Source organism: Bemisia tabaci, chromosome 5 (assembly GCF_918797505.1).
Source record: "Bemisia tabaci chromosome 5, PGI_BMITA_v3".
In the NCBI taxonomy this organism is placed as follows: domain Eukaryota; kingdom Metazoa; phylum Arthropoda; class Insecta; order Hemiptera; family Aleyrodidae; genus Bemisia; species Bemisia tabaci.
The window spans coordinates 38,928,868-38,950,313 of NC_092797.1; the positions used below are offsets into that span (position 1 = coordinate 38,928,868).

The 21,446-nt window shown below is 36.3% G+C and overlaps 1 protein-coding gene across 3 annotated transcripts in view; it reads right to left on the bottom strand.

Moving 5' to 3' along the window:
- The window catches only part of PH4alphaEFB (prolyl 4-hydroxylase subunit alpha-1), a 40,516-nt gene continuing 19,070 nt past the window's right edge, over positions 1-21,446 (bottom strand). Inside the window, exons 1-11 of one of the 3 annotated variants that reach the window (XM_019056869.2) lie at positions 10,980-11,236; positions 9,694-9,869; positions 8,574-8,725; positions 7,717-7,887; positions 6,228-6,395; positions 5,602-5,804; positions 4,282-4,557; positions 2,979-3,203; positions 2,165-2,230; positions 1,527-1,692; positions 1-485 (exon numbers count right to left, since the gene is read on the bottom strand). In XM_019056869.2, coding sequence (XP_018912414.2) covers positions 394-485; positions 1,527-1,692; positions 2,165-2,230; positions 2,979-3,203; positions 4,282-4,557; positions 5,602-5,804; positions 6,228-6,395; positions 7,717-7,887; positions 8,574-8,725; positions 9,694-9,860 — 1,686 coding nt within the window. In that variant the 5' untranslated portion in view covers positions 9,861-9,869; positions 10,980-11,236 and the 3' untranslated portion in view covers positions 1-393. Of the gene's footprint in view, positions 486-1,526; positions 1,693-2,164; positions 2,231-2,978; positions 3,204-4,281; positions 4,558-5,601; positions 5,805-6,227; positions 6,396-7,716; positions 7,888-8,573; positions 8,726-9,693; positions 9,870-10,763; positions 10,783-10,979; positions 11,237-21,446 lie in introns of those variants that run through there. The other 2 variants (XM_072300682.1, XM_019056870.2) reach the window with 2 other exon arrangements.

Sequence of the window (21,446 nt, forward strand, 5' to 3'; positions counted from 1 at the left end):
AAAAAAAAAACTTGACTTACACAAAATCACATTTTTGAGTTTACATAAGTTTAAGTCTGCTTCATGGCGGAGATAGATTCAGAAAATGCACTCAACAGAAGCATTTGTGCATAGGAGCCCTTTAAAGGCACTTAACTCCATATTGCAGATACAACAGCAAAATAGTGGAGAACAGAGAGATGATGATGCCAATTTTACCACATGCAAGGTCCATATCTGATCTCATTCAGCATAGACTAGTTGAAGCAGCAAAAATGATTTCTGCTTTTAACATTCATCTGTATGGTGCACCGGGCTACAGAGAGGGCATAATGAATAGCACCTGAGATTTGAACAGACATTGATAATTCACCAGGGTGGCGAGGCAGTTAGTGGCCAGGAACCATGAGTAAACTAATTGTAGTCTTGATCCACCGACTGGAACTCGTTGGGAACACACGGTCTTCGGAATTCTTGACCTACCACATGGAGCCACTTGTTGCAGACTGAAACAAGCAGACGTGCAATTAAACTTCCGGGGAAAATGAAAAAGGTGATTTAAGAGTTTATAGTTGGAAGTGCTTGTTAACTTCTACAAATACATACAGTATGTGACAGAAAAAAGAATCTTCACGTCATTGGGGTGAATATAAATCATCTTTTCGCTTCCATAGGAAAGAAACTTCACAAATATTTCAGCACAAAATATGATAAAAATAACGATTTAATAACTTGAAATTTTATAATGACTGAAATACTGTACCTTTCGCAAAATTTTAGGACATCATCTTCAAACTAAAAATATTGTCTTAAGAATGCACCATTCGAAATGGAGAATAAATTCAAATCGATTAACCATGCAATTTTGCTGGTAGGAATGCAGGTCATTAGACTTTTTATTTTCTGGGTTTTTTATGAAACAACATGCATTTTTTTTTAGAAATTGGCTTGCAGCCTTCGAATTCAAATGAGAGGAGAGGGGGAGGGAGTCCCCCAAATTTTTCCTCTTGATCATGGTACAGCAAAATTTGGGAGACTCCTATCAATTCGGCACTTTTTCATGCTGAAACTCTTTATCCAAAGTTATGTTTTAGATTTTCACTTTCGAGCAAAGCCCAAAATAAAATTTTTCAGTATTATCTTTTATTAAGTTGAAAACTAAGTTGTTTTGGGTAAACATTTTTCCTTACCCAACGTTTTAGTTTTCAGTTCCCTTCAGAAAATTATGATAAAAGTTCACTGTCATTAAGGGTTCTACGTTAAAAGTTTTATCTTCAGAGATATAAATTTAAGGTTGATTTCGATTTAATTTGATTAAATGCATTTGCACGTTCTCAATTAACACTTGGATTAATGAACACATTTCTGACCAGTTTTCGGATTAGAGGGTACCAGTTGATGTTTACCATGAAAAATTTGAGTACTGCATTTGAGTATCAATTTAAAAAAGGGATCTTTCTTGGAAAATGTTGCATTCTGAGCATTTAAAATATGACTTTGATAAATGCACGATGCAAGATGTGAGGGTTGATCATTGATTAACTTACCCCATTTGCTTCCGATGAGAACAGGACAAGCAGCATGTCTCGTTCTATAGTCACCATTACAACTAGCATGTAGGTTCATCCACACAGCTGCCGTTCCTTTCTTTGGCCACAGAGCTAGATTTAATCGTGGAAACACTGTTCCGCCTCCTTCAGCGACATCACTCATCTGAAAATGAACAGAAACAACAAGACAGTCATTAATCAGTTGCATACTGGCAGGGTTTTTAAGATAGATGCATCATAAAAATATTTACACAATGCGTATTAAACTCAATTCATTTTACAGAATATTTGTGAAGTTTACTTTCAACGCCATGGGCAGGTTTAGAGACCACCCTGGATGATCCTCTACATAACAGGGTTTTCAAATACCTCCGATTTACGTGAAGCTCTATTAAAACAAGTTTCTTTTATGATTATTACAGAGTAAATGTAACTTTTTCAATGAATAGGGAAATCAATGAACATTTTAATTCGATATTTCTAAACTTCATCACTGTTTCAGTTTATTTTTAAAATGTAATTGACCAACATTGCTTGACCCTGCAAAGATAACAAAGTTGAGGAACACAGCCAGAAACTCGGTTTATCTGATGTTTGATGTAAAAAATCAAGAGTATAACTTAGCCATAACTTACATAAAATAGAACAGTTGCTATTCGGTTTCCAGTGCCGAGCGAAGAAAATGCATTAGCTTCACTTGGCTGAAAAAAAGTTAAAGATGGAATGAGTAAAGGATTCATAAAAAATTCGATTGGTTGGTTTAAAGAAAACACACACACCATTTAGGCAGACTGAAAATGGTACATTTTTTCATTGAAACAAAGGGCGAATGAAGTCACACATTTTGAAACAGTTTGAGTTCCTTAGATTTTCACACCTCATTTTGCATTGAATCCAAAAATACAATTATACACAAACATTTTCAAGTACTTCAGTCTCTCTAAAAAGTAGGTGTGATAAACTTCTCTGCAATTTTTCTCCAGTGTTTCCCAATTATAGAAATCTTGCAATACAGTAATTAAGTATGTTTGTTGACTCTTTTTAAATTCAAGTCACAAAATCATCAAAAATTTTTTTTCAAAAACGTGCGATGCCACAAATTAGAAGAAAAGGGAGTTGCTCTAAAGTCTCCTTTTAAAGTCAATAATTTCTGAAAATGTGGTTACAATCTTTTCCTTCTAAGCCACAGAATTACAATTAAAATTGTATCTCTAGATTCCAAGACTGATCATTACTGAGTCAAATGCATTTTATGATGCTTTCTACAACAACTTTCTTCACCACCACAATAATCTAATGCCAGTGTCCTTACAAGATAATGCTCTGTACGGACAATTTAAAAAGACAAAATAAATTAAGGAGAAACTGAATTTCATACATGGGAGTTGGAAAATACTAAAAAGACTTTCGGCGGAGCATTTTGGTAATAAAGTAGATACTTTCACTTACTCTGGCAAAATCGAAATGAGGTTCATAATGGCCGCCAATGCCATAGTTTACAACTTGCAGTTCTTCTGCTGTTGAAGTTGTTAACCCAGTCATATCTTCTACACGCTTACTGATGCGCTCTATGACTTCATCTTCATGATCTTTCAGCCATGCAGATTTGCTGATTCGGTAATTTGCTGTTTCTAGTGCACCGGTTTTATAATTTTGGACAGTTGCCCTTCTCAGCTGCAAGTGAAAACGGATTTTATTAGAAAAAGAAAAAACGCATGTCTTTGTATTGTTAAATCTGGTATTTATGGCTCAGTTCAAATGCAATGATAATACTATAGATAATAGCAATGATGTGTGCTCGTAAAGAACCGAGGAGAATACAAAGAACTTCCAGTTCCACATTTGAAACTTGCCATGTATAAAATGAAGCCTCGGAATCTTGACATCAGGAAAAATTATCTTTGAATCAATATGTATCTTTTTTTTTAAATACAAATGGTTTCCGGGACTTTTAATTAAATCATTGGGTTTTCAAAGATCACCAAACACGAGCTTAGAATTTTAAAACTTTAGACTGACTCTAAATATTTTGTTATTACTCACTTGTCAGTAAATTTAAATGAGGATACGACCTGGACCCAGATGGGTTGTCGACCTTAAGATGGCTACAAGAGCCAAAACCGAGCTGTCTTTACATTTAAATTTACAGTTTAGAGGGTTAACGAACAAAACAAACAAAAATTAAAGATATTTGAAAGGTTTTAAAACTTTTAATTGAGTAGGATATTTTTTGCAGTAGGAATACAAATCCTGCAGGCTGATGATACCTTTCAAGATGGGTATTCACAATTACAGCAAGTAAAAGAAAGATTCAATTTTGATCTGGTCATATCTTTGATAGAGACTTGAAATAACAAGGTAAACTATCACGAAAAAAATTTATTCTAGCTGCTTCTTCTATTCAATTATTTTCAGTTGGCAAATTGGTAATTTTAAGACTTGAGAGAAAAATTTCTTTTCAGTTAAATGAAAAAGAAACATGTATTTGCCACAGGCCAATAATCAAATCAGGCATTTGAGAGGTTTTTGTTCAAACCATTGAAAAATTGAGAGAAAACACGTGAAACTTCACTAATTGCAAAATTTGACCACTACCTACGCATTCGCTAAAATACCTTGTTTCACTATTAACCAGCAATGTATGTATTTATTAACTAGATCTTGGACGGGAAAATGATAATACATAGTAAGTACATGAATAAAACAGATAGGGAGAAAGAGAGTAAAAAAAAAACTATTGAGTTTGTCTTACCCTTGGAATGGACATTTTTTTGATAACCTCAATCTCTGAATCGGAGATGACTTCTCTATACAAAACTATTCGAGGATCTAGATACGCTTCCTCTTCCTTCAAAGGTCCAATTAGTAGGTAAGGGTTGTTGTGAGTAACATAATGGCACTTAAGTTTGGCTTCATATTCCGGAGACAAAGTAACTTCTTTCCGGCAAAGAGCTTCGTAAAAGGCTCTATCTGAAATATAACTGCCTTTCGACTCTTTAGGAGTATCTGTTGTTGTTGATTCAGAATTCTGAAAAAAATAAAAACATTTCACAATTGAAAATACATAAAAAAAATTGTCATAAATTGATAGCTATTGTTCTGGTAGCTTCACAATATCCCATCCCTTCGATTATAACATGTTTAATTCATCTATAAGAAGTTTATCTACAATTCATGTAGTGTATTCATTCTTTCGTTAAAAATACCCGATCATTTTATCCAATGTTGATGTCAACACTATCCTCATTCTTCTCAGCCTAAATTTTAACTTTTCTTCAAACATAATTTCTCTTCATTTATTCAATCTTTCAAAACCAAATCTCTTCCAAAGTCCCCTTTTCAGTACATTTAACCTTAGATCATAATTATTATCTGTCAAAATATGATAACTAGATTGATAAGATTAAAGACAACCTAAGTCCAATTGATCAATGAGACTCAAGTGATTATGCTAACAACATCTGACGCGAGCTTCCCTATGAAAAGACTAAGCATTTTCCACCTTTTAGACCCAAAGTTCTATGTCACGCTCTTCACAAATTTTTAAGCGTTTTCAGTCTAAGTTTTTCTTTCAAATGTTCAACTCTCTTGGTTGAATTCAGAGCATGCCTTGTAGATTTTATGAATTTTTTGTGCTATTTTTGCTTATCTGAATAAACCAGTGATCGTCAATTTGAAACTCGATGTTGACAACATCATTTCATGCAATCAAAATCTTGCTCTCCCGTCAATATGTAAAGCACATTGAATATGTAGTGTTATAAATATATCTTACTCGATACGACAAACTACTAATATGGTGCTCAAACTCACAAATGCCAAAATAGTGCTGAAAAATCTTAGTGGCAAATGCTTTCATGGAATTTATGAGGATAGTGTTGACAATTGATTATGAGGACCTGTGATTAAACATACTTCAAATTTTTGGACATTATTATTTTATTAAATACTTTTTAATCCTGCTGTACCTACAATTCAATTTTAATTTCTTTTTTTTTTTAAACTTAATTTTTTTTTCCATGGAGTGTTACATAAAAAAAAGAAAGAAAAAAAAAATATTTCAGCTAGATACCTCTGCGCTGTTGGCAACAGCTGCTTCATCATTTTGCACATTTGTTTCTTGTGATGCAGACGCCACGTCCTGTTGCTTACGAGATTCTTCCTCTTCTTTACTGATGGCAGCGAGATAGTAAGCTCTGTTGCCTAGGGCTTTTTGATGATTTGGAAACAGCCTCAATAATTCATCTGTTAACTGTAATGCACCATGAACATTTCCTGCAAAGAAATTTCAGCAATTTATTTGCATCTTTATTTGCAAAATGAATGGTGCAACACTTAAAAGGTAAAACAACTTATACTTGGTGCAAAAAAATTTAACAATGAGAAGAAGCGTGGGGCTTGCCACTTCATTCTATATTGGGTTTATAGGATTAGATCTTCATTGAATCAAGATCAGATATTAAATAGTGATAAAATTCGTAAAATCCAACATCATAATGATACTTAGAGCCTATAAAACTATTAGGATGTGACAGAACTCAAATAACATGTAGTATGTAACTCTAAGATAGAAAAATTAGATGACGGTATGTAGAGCTGTAATAACACCGATTCAAATGTAAGAGATTGGACAGATACATGTTCCTTCATCAAAATTTAGAACTGATAATATCATATAAACAAGATTCATTAGTTTACCTTCCATGTAAGTAGAATATGCCAAGTACTCCAGAATTTCCCATTTTTGTGTGGTTGTTTGATTCTTCTCTTGCTCATACTTTTTCAATGCTTCTTTCATCCAAAGCGATGTGTGGACGTAGTCTTGTTTATTGTAAGACTGGCGGCCGAGCTCGAAACAGTCACTTGCTACGAAGATAATCACAGAATAAATTAAGTTTGCGGAGTAAAAGAGAAGAGGCAAAATTACTTTAAGATCAAGGTTCTTTGGGACAATTGTATTTAAATGAATAAGAACCTTTCTAGGTGATTTGCTGAAAAAGGGTTAAATTAGAGTGGGTAGTACCAAAAATGTATGGTTTATTCTCCAGCCACACTCATTTCAATTTAAACAGAATTTTCAAAGTCTTGTGTCATTAAAGTTCATTGAAAGTTATCGTTAGGCGATGTGGAAAGGTTCAAGTGCAGTAAATTTTTCCCCCTAATATTTACTCACTTTCAAAATTGCATACCTCTCTTAACTCAGCCAAAAATTAGGGCAAAGTTTTGATGTTAACAAAAGAAAGTAAAACCTAAGCAGTAGGTACGTCATTATGAATGTGTTTCCTCCCTAGAAAGTCAGTTGGAACGTTAAGTTACTCTACATGCAAAAACTAAATCATGCAGAGGAGACCATTAAGATTTAGGAATATTTCTGTCTGCCTAACACAGAATAAGGCAATAAATATAAACTTTGAATAATACCTATTCCACATACAGTCGAAAACACAGGAAAAAGTGGAAACAAGGCTAAAATACAAAATATAAAGGCAGGACGTTTCGGTACCTTACGGTACCATTATCAACTGCAAAAAGAATTAAAAATGAAAAGAAATTAAAATAAAAACCAGCAAACGGCGTTACATCGTGAAATTGGTAAATGAGACTCTGTAAAATGACTCTGGTAAATGACTCTCTATGAGTCTCATTTACCAATTTCACGATGTAACGCCGTTTGCTGGTTTTTATTTTAATTTCTTTTCATTTTTAATTCTTTTTGCAGTTGATAATGGTGCCTTAAGGTACCGAAACGTCCTGCCTTTATATTTTGTATTTTAGCCTTGTTTCCGCTTTTTCCTGTGTTTTCGATTGTTGTTTCCGTTTTGGGCTGCTCTTACATACCCTTTGTTTTCCACATACAGCTGATAGGTAATCATTTTAAGCTTGGTTCATTACAAAACTTTCCTTGAGGGAAAGTCTTCAATTATTGAAGAAGACTGTTATTGTGAGACCATGGACACAAGATAAGTGCGAATTGACAACCAAATTTTTCGCTTCTTTTCCAGCTGAAAATAAGGTTGTAATTAACTCAAAACGTCTCGGTATTTTGTAAATGATCTTTTATTATTTTGCAGCAGCCTTTCCTAGGATTAAGTAGCTACTGTTCTATGTTAGTAAAAGCAGTTTTTGCTTTCAAACAGAATTCAACAAAGACAGAAAGTAAATTCAAACAAATCCAATACTGACTTACCAGATAATGCAGAGCTGTACTGAATACCATTCAATTCTCCTCGAGCTACTGAGGAAGTGTCTAGCTTGTATGTGTCTTGAAGACGAATTAAAGCTTCCGCCGCACCTCGTAAATCTTCGTCAGAGGGAAATTTAAATTGTTCCTTGAAGAAGGTAAAATTAGCGAGGACATCTGTGGAAACCCCAAACAAAATTTATTAATGAACTAGACACTGGAATTGGTTTTGAAATGTGATGACATCTCATTTAAAAGCCCTTGTCGTTTTTAGAACCACAGAGAATTATTGAATTTTTTCAATGCAAAATAGATAAGAAAGATGAAAAAACCTCCAATGATAAAACATTTTCCTTGCCTCCCCGATGCTGCCAATTTCTCTCACAAACCACAGATTATTATGACCGATAAAAACGGATTTCTTTGTCTCTCCTCACTACACCAACTTTATGAAGTATGTATGAAAACAGCTTGAAGTTTCAGTAATTCATGTACTGTAACTGAAAAAAGACAATAAAGCTGCAATTCTTAAATGTTCTGTTGCCAATTTAAATTGAAAATCCTTATTTAAATACCTACGTTGATAATACAAAATCTTCATCTGCTACACACAACTGTCAATCACTGAATTCATCATTGATTTCTGAGTTAGACCAACAGTTAGATGTTCTTGAAAGAATATGTCTATCACATGATATTTAAAGATCCTAGCATTTCGAATTCACTTTATTCATTTCTTTGCAATACTTCATACAACCATGTTAATGCCTTTACCATAGTGAGTTGAGCTGTGTTCATGAGGGTTCAAGAAAATACTTAGATGAAAGCCAGAAAAAAAAGGAGAAAAGAATGAGTTAACTTACTGTCATAAAGATTTTCTTGCATAATCATTTCTGTCTGTTTCCAATCAACTGTCATCCTTTTGACGAGGAGATATGCATTGATCGGGTTCAGCAGAAAACTAGAGATATCTCTTTTTGCTTCATTTTGTACCTCTTCAAATAACTTTGCTTGCCTGAAAATAGGTACACAAAAGGCTTTAATAAAATATTTAAATTAAGATTTCTTACTGATAATTATTAAGTTTTCTCTTCAAATACCTACTCTGGCTAAAGACTGTCAAAAAGCTCACTAGAGACTTTTAATAAACCAAGTAGGAAAAAGAAACGATTATTTTTCCCCCCTGACGGAAAAAATACAAAAGGGTACTCTTTTTATAATAAATGATTAAATGGAAGAAAAGGACAATACTCAAAGTATTGTGATGAAGTCAGTACATTAGAGACAGCATGAAACTTCTAAAATGACGTCAGTACTTTCTTGAGAACCATTACGTGATATTACAAAAAAAAAAATAAGTTCAACATGAGATCGGGTTTTATTTTTGTACTTAATCTTACTTCAAATCCCTACAAATTCCTTGCTTTACCTCATAAACTACTGATAAATTGGTTCATAGAAAGAGGATTCTACTTGTCTCTTGAGTATATAAAGGTAAAAAATCATAAGACACCCATTATACACATTTTGTACTGAAGGTATTTTCATCAATCAAGTCTGATCAAATTTTGAAATTTATAAAGGCAGTCAATGTTAAATTGATCTGATAATCGGATCACATTTAGCAAAAAGGAACCAGCGTGATTACAGTGTTGTAAAAATGTTGCTTCTTTAGACTTAAAGGTCTAAAAAATCTCTCAGAATATCAAATAGTTTATGCTTCCCACTGAAAAATTGTTAATTGTAAAGGAAAAGAATTGTGTAAATTTTGATACTGTGCGTAAATTGAGTATATTTGAAAGGAAAGAAGAAGTTGCACGATTTTGAGAACACTGTAATTGCGCTGGCTCCTACTTGCTACATGCAATACAATTGATCCTTTACTGAACTGGATCATGCTTTCAGTAAAAACTAATTCATGTAGAAATTAAAAGGAGCTATTTCAAAATTGACTATTATTCAAATTAAAAAATGGTTAGGTACCTGCGTAACGCATCTAACTTGGCCTCCTCGGCAGCAATATTAGAATGAAGGGTTCGAACAAGAAAAGCTTCTGACTCTAACAGATCTTCTAAATCGGTAATGGCAGTGTACAGCTCCGCCCTTGCGAATTCGAACAGAAGCAAACTTATCAACACTGGGATCCACATTTTGAGAACCTAAGGGCACAAAAATGGAAATAAATTTAGTCTCAAATTTTTACTCAGAATAAACATACATAATAGGCAATGCAAAATGAACAACATTAATATTAGATGATTACTTTATCTGAAAGGTGATTTGTAACCAACGAGGAAGAAAGATATGAGTATACAGGACATTTCTTTCAACAAACCATTACTTGCTAAATTTTGCAGTTAAAGTTGCTACGTAAAAACTAACTTTACACTTGAATTGGATTCTTTTAAGTAAGTGAATGATAAAATATGATCTTCATTCCAGCATCATAACATTCACCCGGAAACAGAACTATTATTTAAACAGGAGGCATGCTTCTTAGGCAGTTGAGCATTTTCACCACTCTGATTTCTTAATATTGGGGTTGAAACAATGGCAATACATGCTCAGATCAAAGGAGTTAAAAAAAACGTAAAGTATGAAGTGGCGATGTACCGTTAGCGTTAGTTTTTAGAAAATCATTTCTCTCCTTGGAGTGTAATTAATATTGAGCAGAAGATTGTGGCTTCCATTTTAATCTGACCGCAATGGAACACATGATTTATAATGACAGTTGTCTCTTGCAATCTATGAGTTCAAGAGGAACACTTGGGTCGCTTTTCCAAGATGGCCTTTGCGTGCAATTGCCAGAATCCTAACCTCTAACATAAATGCACGATGAACACTGTCAGACCATAGCAAAACTGCTTCAGAACAGCAAGTGACCTACTCCTAAGTATATGCGTTCTGCTTGTTTTGGGAATGGAGAAAGTATGATAATATTGTACAATGGGTTAAAAACAGAGGATGGTGAATTACCGTCCATGTGTTTAGGACACTGTCAGTAAACCCATCGAAGGTATAAGAGGTATTTAAGATGCATAATCTGCACTTACATAGAGCAGAGATGAGTTTGATCCTGGTGTTTTTCATAAACTCACTAAATAATGAAAAAGCTCGTAAGTCGCTTCCTGACTGACAAGACGACTACATGCTTCAAGAATCGCTTACTCCAAAATATATACAAATAAGAAACTTGGTTTCCGAGGAAAAGATTTGAAAGGAAGAGAATGTGGTGGGATGTGGATCCAATTTCAAGGGAAGAGGCTTACCCAGCATAGTCTTCCAGAAATAGCTGATGAGCAACACGATTTTATCAGGACTTCCTAATCACTAAACTTCCATTGTACATACTTATTCTTGCTCTTTAAAACATCATGTTTAAACTTGAGAGGCGAAAACGTGTGGTTAACATTCAAGTTTCGTTATCTCGTGAATATTAGGGACACGCACAAAATTACTCTTTTGAAGAAAGAATGTGTAAACAAATCCATAAAAAACTTCGTAATAAAAAAAATGTAAACACAAAGCTCTCCCATGGGCGTTTGAGTTTAGCAGAGATTCCTTCTTGGCTTAGAAGGTTAGGGATGACAAAAATCCTGCCGCAGATCATCAGTAAGCAAGAGCGTTTCACCGATGCGTCTCTACTCTCAGCTCTAGTGGAGAAAGAAAGAACTTTATTTGCCTTATGTACTGGCAAATTCGTCTCCACAATAACAATCGGCGTAGCTAAGCGGTAAGGCATTCGCCCCATGTCCGGAACGTTCACGGTTCGCGCCCTCGCGTGAATATATTTTAACGCCTTGATCATATTTATAAATGCCGCGTAGGGCATCGCAGGGTTATTTTTTCCAAAAAATCTGAGTGAGGATTGCATTTTGATTGAAACGTAATCGAAAAGGGCTCCTCTTGCTTCAGAGAAACTTCTGAATCCAAGGTCCAGGGCAGAGTTAAGAAATTTCATGAAAGATTACAAAAAGAAATTTCATAAGGAAATTTCAAGAAATTTTATGAGGAAATTTCATGAAATTTCTTGTGAAATTTCAAGAATTTCATACGATGAAATTCCTTTAGCAACTCTGGTCCAGGGTCCCTGTATGAGGGTATACAGTAGTATACAGGGGCCGTCCAATAAACTTGTTTTTTCTTGGAGGAAAAAGCAGACTCCAGACAGGAATTAATGTAGCATAGTGTTCAGTTAACATCCTTTAGTATAAATTACGTAAGACCTTTTCCCCATTTTTTAACTCCCATACTTCTCCTTGTGCAGCACCGTAAGGCATCCCTTAACCCCCCCCCCCCCCCCCAAATTACGTAAGTCTCGACTATCCCCCCCCCCCTTTTTTCAGTTATCGTAGATCGAAGCATGACGTTTCCCTTTAGAACACAATGAAATTTTTAAGCCACAATTTTTTTATGTGAAACCAAATTTCTGGAGTAAGTTCACAGGCAAGATTCATGATATAATTAGTTTAATAAACAAAAATATGGAGCAAAATTGAAGATTCTTTTGGCCTTGGGAGTAATAGTTAAAAGTATAAAGTTGACGTGAGGATGAAGTCACTACTCATCATCGTGAGAATGAGTGGAGAAGTGGGAATCAAGAGAAATGATAGGGCATGGTTCGATCGGCCAGCATCGGTGGTTTCCTGATTTCCTCTATTTCATCTTGAATTTTATTATCAACCTGACGAAATATGGATTTTTGCATTTTCTTGAAATATAGGCTAAAAAGTTGACGTAAGGCTCAGCCGTACCCTCTCCTCCCCCCTCGTAAGGCAACGAAAGGCTGTTATAGACCCCCCCCCCCCCTCCCCATGAGAGCCTTAAGTAATTTATGAACGGCCCCTTATTTAAATTTTTGGTATTCCTTATGGTCTTTATTACTTAAAATTCCTAATCATATAGATAATAGAAGAGAAATCATGCAGATTTTCCTTTAAAAAAAAAAGAGCGTTTAATTTGGTTTGAATTTAAAAGATTCCTGCTTGGCCCGAAAGGCGAGGGTTGACAAAAATCCTGCGGCGCGTGGGGAGTGCAGTGAGTCTGCAGAAAGGAAACATCGATGCTCCCGATTGCGCACCAGACAGTTTGCGATGGAAATTCGGCAGGATTTTTGTCATCCCTGCCTTCCGAGCTCAAGGAAGGAATCTCTGCTGAACAGTCGACTCTCAACCATGCGCACAATAATGTGCACTTTGCGCATGCGTGAAGTCAGCTGATTTCCAAGCCCAATCACAGTGCTACAAATTGGCGGTTTATTCAAATTGACGCACCCTAATAAAAACTAGCAGGAAACCGGAAACCCCCACAATCAGGGATCAATGTGATTAGTGATCAGTTACAAAATTTTGTCTTTGGCTTTTTATTTACTTTTACAAAATTGGCGAGTCGCGCTGCTTTGATAAAATGCAGAGATTAGTGGTATTAGGATTTTTATTGTTATATATAGTTATTTGCAAAGTTATAATGTAATTTTTTCTGAACTTTTTGAATATAAAAACTGGTTATTTTTTCAAGACAACTGTTATTCTTAATGGTCTCCTACCAGCGATTAGTAATGTTGAAAACAATACCGATTTGTTTCAACACCACTTTTTCATTAAATTATGCATTTAAACGATAGAAGGGTGGGGGGCCTGGAGCCTTACGTAATTATTTAGGGGGGGGGGGTCCAGGCTAGCCTTACGAGTGACTCTTGGAGGGAAGGGGGGTCTAAAAATCGAAAAAGTGCCTTACGTAATTTGCGGATGGCCCTCTAGCTGGTTTTCAGTTCTATTCATACTTCCAACATGGCCTACAATATAGGATTAGTTGGTGACTTATCAGGAGGAAACTTAAAATTGAGGAAAAATGGAGAGAAACACACTTCAAACATCCATTTAGGTAACGTTGGTAAAAGAATCAGTGCGTCTTATCACTTGGAAACTCAGAAAACCCTACGGAAAAACGAGAAATTTGATAAACAATGGGTTTAACAATTGTTTTACTTTACTTCCACAGTCTGAGTAACAGACGAAGGCCAAACGCGATAACTCCCGAAAAGAATCCGCAAAGATGAAAAACTAATGGATATTTTGAAGGTCTGTGGTTGATGACGCATTTTCCTCCCGTTGTAAATGTGAGGGACCCAAATCCATGAAATTTAGCCACGAGTGGTGAGTTATGTGCCAGTTACTCTTTATATAAACAAGATTGAAATCCACAAGGAGGCTTCCTCTTGAATTTACCATGACTGCATTTTTATGCTAAATGATACTTCGAACTGGAACTGAAAATTTTGAGTTTGGGTCCGCCCAGCAGCCTGGGAGCGCCCTAGGCGCCTGAAGAGATATAATTATTCGAGCTCAGCGGTAGAGACGTTGCAAATGCAGCAAAATTGGACGTATTTATGCTAAAAGGAACAATGTGCAAAGGTTTTACGTGAAACATAGTTCCTTATAGCATAAATACGTCCAATTGAAGGCGCGCCTCAATAGGACTTCACCAACTAATAGGTTAATATTTCAGTTCAATCAAAGCTTATAGAGAGCTGTAATTGTGTATTTTGGACGATACAACTATTCGTGTTCTCCGGTAGGTTTGTTGCCTATGCGGCGGATTTGAAGGCGCAAAGTCAGTGGACGCCACCTATCTTTAGAGCCACACACTGTTTATTGGTTCAAGATCAAAGACTGAGACGATATAATAGGTTTCAGGACACTTTGTCAACGATTTTTTGTCTGCGCACCTTTTTTGTCCAGTGGTTTACGCCCACGCGTAAAATAAGCAACAGTGACTTGGTCCAAGCGTTATATTTTAGTCGGTATGTAAAATCATATTAATATGGAAATGAGAAATTGAGAGAGAAGGAGGTGCTGTTATGGTTGCTCATTTTCTAAATGAAATGTTATTACTTTCTCCTTTTGAATAATCTTTTTTAAATTGTCATTGGTGAATATTTGGTTTTATTTCCATTCTTAAAATATTGAATGTACAATATACCTTATATATGTATGGGTACTTTTTTATTTTTTTATTTTTTCTTTACGAAATTATTACTTCATTTTGAAAACATTTATATTTTTAAAACGTGATAAATATTTGTAAAACCTTTTCCAAGTGACATTAATCTCAATGAGCCGCAGTTGTGCCAAATCGCAAAATGTAAAAGAAAAAATTAAAGTGCTTTGGAAATCATTAAATTTGACACGGAGCCACCAATATTTACAAAACACACATTATATTATTATTCTCCTTTGATAAATTGATACATATTTTTTCCCCATCAATTTAAATGAGAATAATCAATGCAGAGTGAGCTAACATTTCAAAATAATGAATTGAAAAACGCTGACTATGCGAGTATAAATATTAAAGCCGAACAGAGCGGAGCGGCGCGGCGTGCACTGCTGCCAGCGCGAGAGGCTCACTGGCGCCTACAAACTCAAGTGGATACTTCACGCATTGCACAATGCTTGAAGTATCCACTTAGGTTTGTAGGCGCCAATATGCGCGTTTCGCGCTGGCCATCCGCCCGTCGTGCGGCGGCGCCTGAAGCAACTATATTCCACAACAGAGGTGTTGCACAGTATTACACGAAATTGAACGAATAAGAATGACAGGCATCCTTTAAAAGTACAGATCTTTCCATAGTAAGTTCCTGCACTGTCTATCGGTCTATAGGCTTGGTTGTTCGGAGCGAGATTTATAAGTGTTTTCTGACGACGCAAATACTCGTGCTCTCTGATTTAGGTTTTTCCGCGAAACCGCGGTTCGTTGAACTAATTCACCCAGAAGTTCCGCAAACCGCGCTCGTGTTTCAGGCCTAACATAGTTTCTTGGTTCACTCAAAGTACAGGAGGGAGGATTGTAAGTTTTTCGAATGGATTATTCGCACTCTCCAGTAGGTTTGTTGCCCATGTTAGTATAATTCCCAGACCTTTCTGTCCGCACTCCCCCCCCCCCCCTCCCCAATTGATGGTGAGCTTCAAGAGGACAAGATCTCGTCACCTTTCGGCCAAAGTATCACAAGCGCCAAGCGATATTTCAACATTTCCGCCTCCATTTTATTTTTTTATAGAGCAATTTTTGGTTGAATCTGTTTGAAAATGTCACTGAATTTTATTGGCAGCGCAAAGAAAATCCAGTTAAATTTTCGGACAGCTTCGTTAAAAAACTTCTCGGTAAAAAAATAAAATGACGGTGGAAATTTTTAAACGCCGCAAGGCGCTTGTGATACTTTGTCCGGAAGGTGGCGATCTATCAGTAGATTCACACTTCGTTTAATTTCCATCGATTTCATCGAAAGATTTCAGGTTTAAAAATTGAGTAAAGTCTCAAAAAGTAAAGTGAAAACTTTGAGTTATTCCATGAAGCTGTGATTAGCAGCTTGATCTCTTCCGGAGGGAATTTTCTGGACAAAATGCATCGGGTGAGTTCATCGTCACCGCTTGGACTGCTGACTCGGGACCCCGGTGATGGACAGTTAACCACCAAGCTCTGACTAACGACCGATTCATATGCGACGTGAATCGTCGTTTTAGCTGACAGGCGTTACAGACGAAAGAATGAGCGATGTGCTGATACATGTTGTTACGCGCCGCACGTGTACTTGCATTTATGTACCCACTGCAGCTCGGACATGCACTTCTTCGCGCGTCGCCCGTCGCGTCCGGGGCCCCGGAAATTCTTGGCTCCGTGCTTTTACTGTCGATGATGATTATAATCAACGCTGGTTAAGCAGTAAATCGACGGTGAAACTACCAAACCACGTATCTCGTTTGCGGTGTTTAAAAATCTACGCTCGCAATTTATTTTTTTGAAGTAGACCAAATCAATATCATTCCTTGAAATTTTCACAGAATTTTCTCCACACGAAGAGGAAAAATCACAAAGATATTCAAGACTGGACGTTAAGTAGTTTTTCATTTAAAAAATAAAGTTTGACAGGAAGTCTGCGACGTCGCAAACCGAGATACGTGGTTTGGTAGTTTCACCGTCGAAATGTGGGTTAATATGCAGTTCAGTCAATTCGGTTCGATACCTCATCAGTTGGACTAACATTTGCAATTTGGAACCTAAAGTTTTGGTTTGGCCGTTAAAGCACGTATCTGCATGGGTATAAACTGACAGCACATAGGTTGTTTCTGAAATGAGCCAAAAATAGTAGCGCCTTGGTTGAAAAATGCGTACCTCAAATGGCGACGTCGTAAGTCTCCTCTCGTGTTTTATTTGTTTGAAAGGGAACTAACCGAAAGTTTCTATTGAAGTGCTCAGTGAATTTTCTGCACTCATTTTGAAGAAAACATTCAAATTTTCAGGAAAAAAATTTGATTGCTTCTCTTAGAAGAAAGTAAGCGATTATATGAGACTTTTAAACGCTGCAATGGAGATACACATTAATTTGTCGGTTATTTTGTTTATAAAGAGCTTAATATTTATAATGATAAATTTTTAACTTTAGTTTGTATACCTCCTCTTAAATTTACTTTATTATACAAAAAACCAACGACTTCAATATTGTGAAAACATCGTCTTGTAATGATAGTCAAAAACGTTCAATAGTGCGGCAATAAACCATGTACCAGGAGCAAATGCTCACGAAAAAATGAAAACTAGTTATATTCAACGATATAATAGGTGTGTTTATGAGTGTTGGCGCGTCAATTGCCGAAATTATCGTCCGGGAACTTGTCAATTTGACGTATAAATTCAGAAATATGTACCAGTGCTATTTTTACTTTTTCGCAAAAATTTTGCCGTGGAGCTAGGTATGTAACAATAGCCTCAATTTATCTGTCAAAAAGAATTCAATAAAGGTAGTTTAGACAAGATGAGAGCGAACGGAAGCTACGTTTCAGGGAGAAAATAATGGATGATAATTGGTGACAGAGTAGGATTATTGCCTTAATTTGCACAGGTGATTAAACCTGAGAGTGTACGAAGTGCTCGTAACTCAGCGAGTTTGTATTATTCACATGGAATCGTCGGCTGCTTCATTCTGTCTTTATCGGTCAAGCATATAGCCGATGTTGACCTCCATCAATTTGTATGATTAAATGGCGAGCTTTGACACGTAAATTGAAAAATTGCCGATTGCTCATAAAAGGTCGATAAAGAGTAAATAAAAAGAATGAATTTCAGGAAAATAAAGTTTATGGCATCTCTTCTAAGCATGTCATAAACGCAGGAAGATTTTGGGGATTTGACAAATATCTAAGCATGAATTTTCTTGCTTACGTTACAGCAGAGAGAGAGACAGCTTTATTATAGTGATAGCGCTCAGCAGATAAAACGTATTCCAAGAGCGATAAAACATATTATTCAGGCGTTTGAAGTTTTTAGTCCGTTTATTGAATAACAACAAAGAATTAAATGGAAATAAACTAAAATTGCACTCAGCACTAGAAAAAATTATAGAGTAAGTATGTTCATTTTATCATTCCAAGCCTAAATTTTGTGAATTTACTCTTCCATCTACCCTCTCCGGCACCATAAAATAAATCAATAGAATAAAATAATAAAAGGTAGAGAAATAAGTGCCCAACACGAACTCCTGCTCTTACTTTGACATGCCGCGAATATAACGCGTATCCTGACCTGAGCAGTAATTTAGACGAGAGTTTCATTCGTGCATGTCTTCTGTCCGCGACATTGAAGCATTTTCCTTTGAATGATAAAATTCTATGGAAAAAATTTCGATAACGTTTAATGTGACTATTTAACCCAAAAAGGCAGAAACTACGCAGCGCGGTCAACATCTATTCTCATACTTAATACTTACCGGTGCGGCTTTTATACTAAACTTCATTTTTTGCAATAAAAAGCCACTGTTTCGGGTTTATTTCAGAAAAAAACTTAACTGATCATTTGATTCCCTGGGTAAATATATGTTTTTATGAATGGGCCTGAAATGGTGGTTCCTCATTGCAGAAATCAGTCCCATTAAAAGGAAGAAGGGAAAAATAATTCGCATATTGTAATGAGGAGCCGTTATTTCTGGCTCATCTATAAAGTCACTTATCTGCGTATGTAGGGAAACTTATGACACATATGTTGTTTCTGATATGCACCAGAAATTGAGGTTTTCTTTTGGATATGTATTCATAGGAAAATCAAGACATCGTATTCAATTGAACTGAGGAGAACTTAGTCACTTGAAGGAGGCAACGAGTTTGGAGTTTTTTTGAGCCAGACATTTTCTTTTATCATCAGTAAAAGTCGAGAAAAAAATGTCAAATGTGAAATTGGCCGTTTACGCTAATTCATGGCATTACGTCTTACGGAGGGATAAAGCTCTTTTTCTTGATTCCTTTAATGAGACTTAGTTCTATACTGTTAAACTTGGTCCGTATGGTAGAAAGAGGAAGAAGAAGCGCTGGAGAAAGAGTAGAGCGCCTGGATGGCCCACAAAGCACCTCCGACTCTGAGACTCTAAGTGTACACACACAAAGAGGTCCAAAACAGATCAGAGCGAGATTACTAGGGCTAGGCTGACGATTGAGCGCCGACTTTTGAGCAACTTTCTCCTACATCCATCAGCGCCATTGTATGCAATTGTTACTCTTTTTGCGGTGCCAAAGTCATCTCGGTGCGGACCCTACGTACCTACTGCGCCTGGCGCGCCATCCATCACCGAGTGATTAAATTCTGACCACAATTTTTTAAGTCGCAGTCTGCGAAAGCGTCACCGTGCGCAGATTAGATTTTCCCGGCAGTTAACGCCGGTGTCAACGCGGTGAAAGCGCTAGGAGTTTATCGTCCCACTTCAAGTCTGAAATATTGATCATTAAGTTGGCTTTGAACGATGCTGCAGAGCTTTACTCGAGTTGAATTTTTTAAATTGATCAGAATTTTATTTTTTTTACCGGGAGGAATAAATGTGCGCGCAGGATCGAATTATAAGTCAAAGTTCGAGTCTATTTCACTCTAATTGATGACAGAGACACGTCGCCGTCTCGAGCCAATCGTCGAGTCAGACACAGGAAAAAAAAGTTAGAGGTTTCCCTGTATAATATTGTGGAAACTGCTCCAATTTTCTGGACAACATGGACAATTCCAATTAATTTTGGTAGTACCGCAACATTTGATTTAGTAATCTAATTTATTGAGATAGTTCCACAATATATTGGAAATTTCCACGTTAGGACAAAACTCATGCCTCTTTCTTCTGTGAACATTTTGTTAAATATCCAGGCATATGATCAAATAGTTTCGCATAAATTGAAATCAAAAATTTTCTTACTCATTTTCAATCATAAAAAGCTTTGAAATTGTAGGTAAGTAAAATTTTTCTGGTGAATTTCAGATCATTTGAAGCTCGTGATTACATTTTTCAAGCTTGAATGAGCATTGAGTTCAAAGTTTTATAGGGTTCCATAATATTCAAATTACTTACAATAATGACGATTAATCATCCTCAGAACAATCAAGTATTAAACCTAAATGAAAGTTGATTCGCGTCAATAAGTTTTTCAAAATTTTGACAACATGCAGACCTTTTGTAAATCTTCACAATTTTACAAATGTATTGCCTGACAATCGATGCAATGCCTAATTTGGCTATTTGTTTACAGCGTGCCTACACACATTCACCCTAGCGCGTACACTCTTAGCACCTAGATTTAAACGGACTCTCCTTGGGAGCTCCTTGAACCTCCACCTGGCACCAAGATTGTTGAATCGTTATCGAATGACATTGATCGATATACAGCATTGTGAAGATAGGGAGTCATCGATTAAACTCATTCGATTACGATTCAATAATCGACCCGCTGGAATGAGCCGGACTTCCCTGATCGTGAGTCTGCAAATTTTGGATTGACGTTCAGCTTAGTTGTAAGTTCGAGTTTATTAATGGCAATCTGTTCGGGTCGTTAATAGAGAATATCGATGACTATAGAGCGAAACCACGTATCTCCTTTTGCAACGTTCTAGATTTCCGGGCATACTACATTTTCTTTGGGGAGGGGGGATGGTGCTTATAACTTCTTGAAAATTACCTTGATTTTTCTTCTCGATAAGCAGAATATTCTGTAAAAATTTCAACCAGTTAGTTGGCATGTTGCTCCTCGAAAAACTAAATAAAAGCGGACATTTTGAAACACCGCAATGGAAATACGTGATTTCGCACTTTGGCCAGAGATATGTGATACCTTTTGACGAGCTCCGATAGTACATCCCTACTAAGCACCGCAAAATATCATTGACGTTGAGAATTAACCCCTCACGATTAACTTTTGAAACTTAATAGTTAATACTTTTACTGTTTATATTTCAACTTTGATGCTACAGCTTGATAAAACAAGAGTAGTTCTGGCCCCCTTGTCGAACGCGAGACGCTTTTTCCATCAACGACATCGCACATGTGTGTCCAGTGCTTAAGAAACTGAGATTGCGAGAAGGCGTCACGAGAAATACTAATTACTTGCTCACGATATGAAACTTCTTCGTGCCTGAGGGCTGCAACAGTTTCACACGTTTGCGGTGCACATATGTCCATTCATTGAAGCAAAAATCCATTCGCTCGTGCAAATTATAGGTTTTCTTTTTCGATCACCTCCTTTAAGATGAATCCAGGCTTAGAACTTCGCGATTTGGCCACCACGTCGCGCTGCTCAGAATAGCCGTATATATTTGCCAAAATAATAAAAACCGTAATACTTATTCAAGATTGGGGATCCAGAAGATATAGCAACATACTTGAGGAACACTCAGTAAAAAAATCTTTTCAAAATTCCCAGAAATGAAGTCGTAAC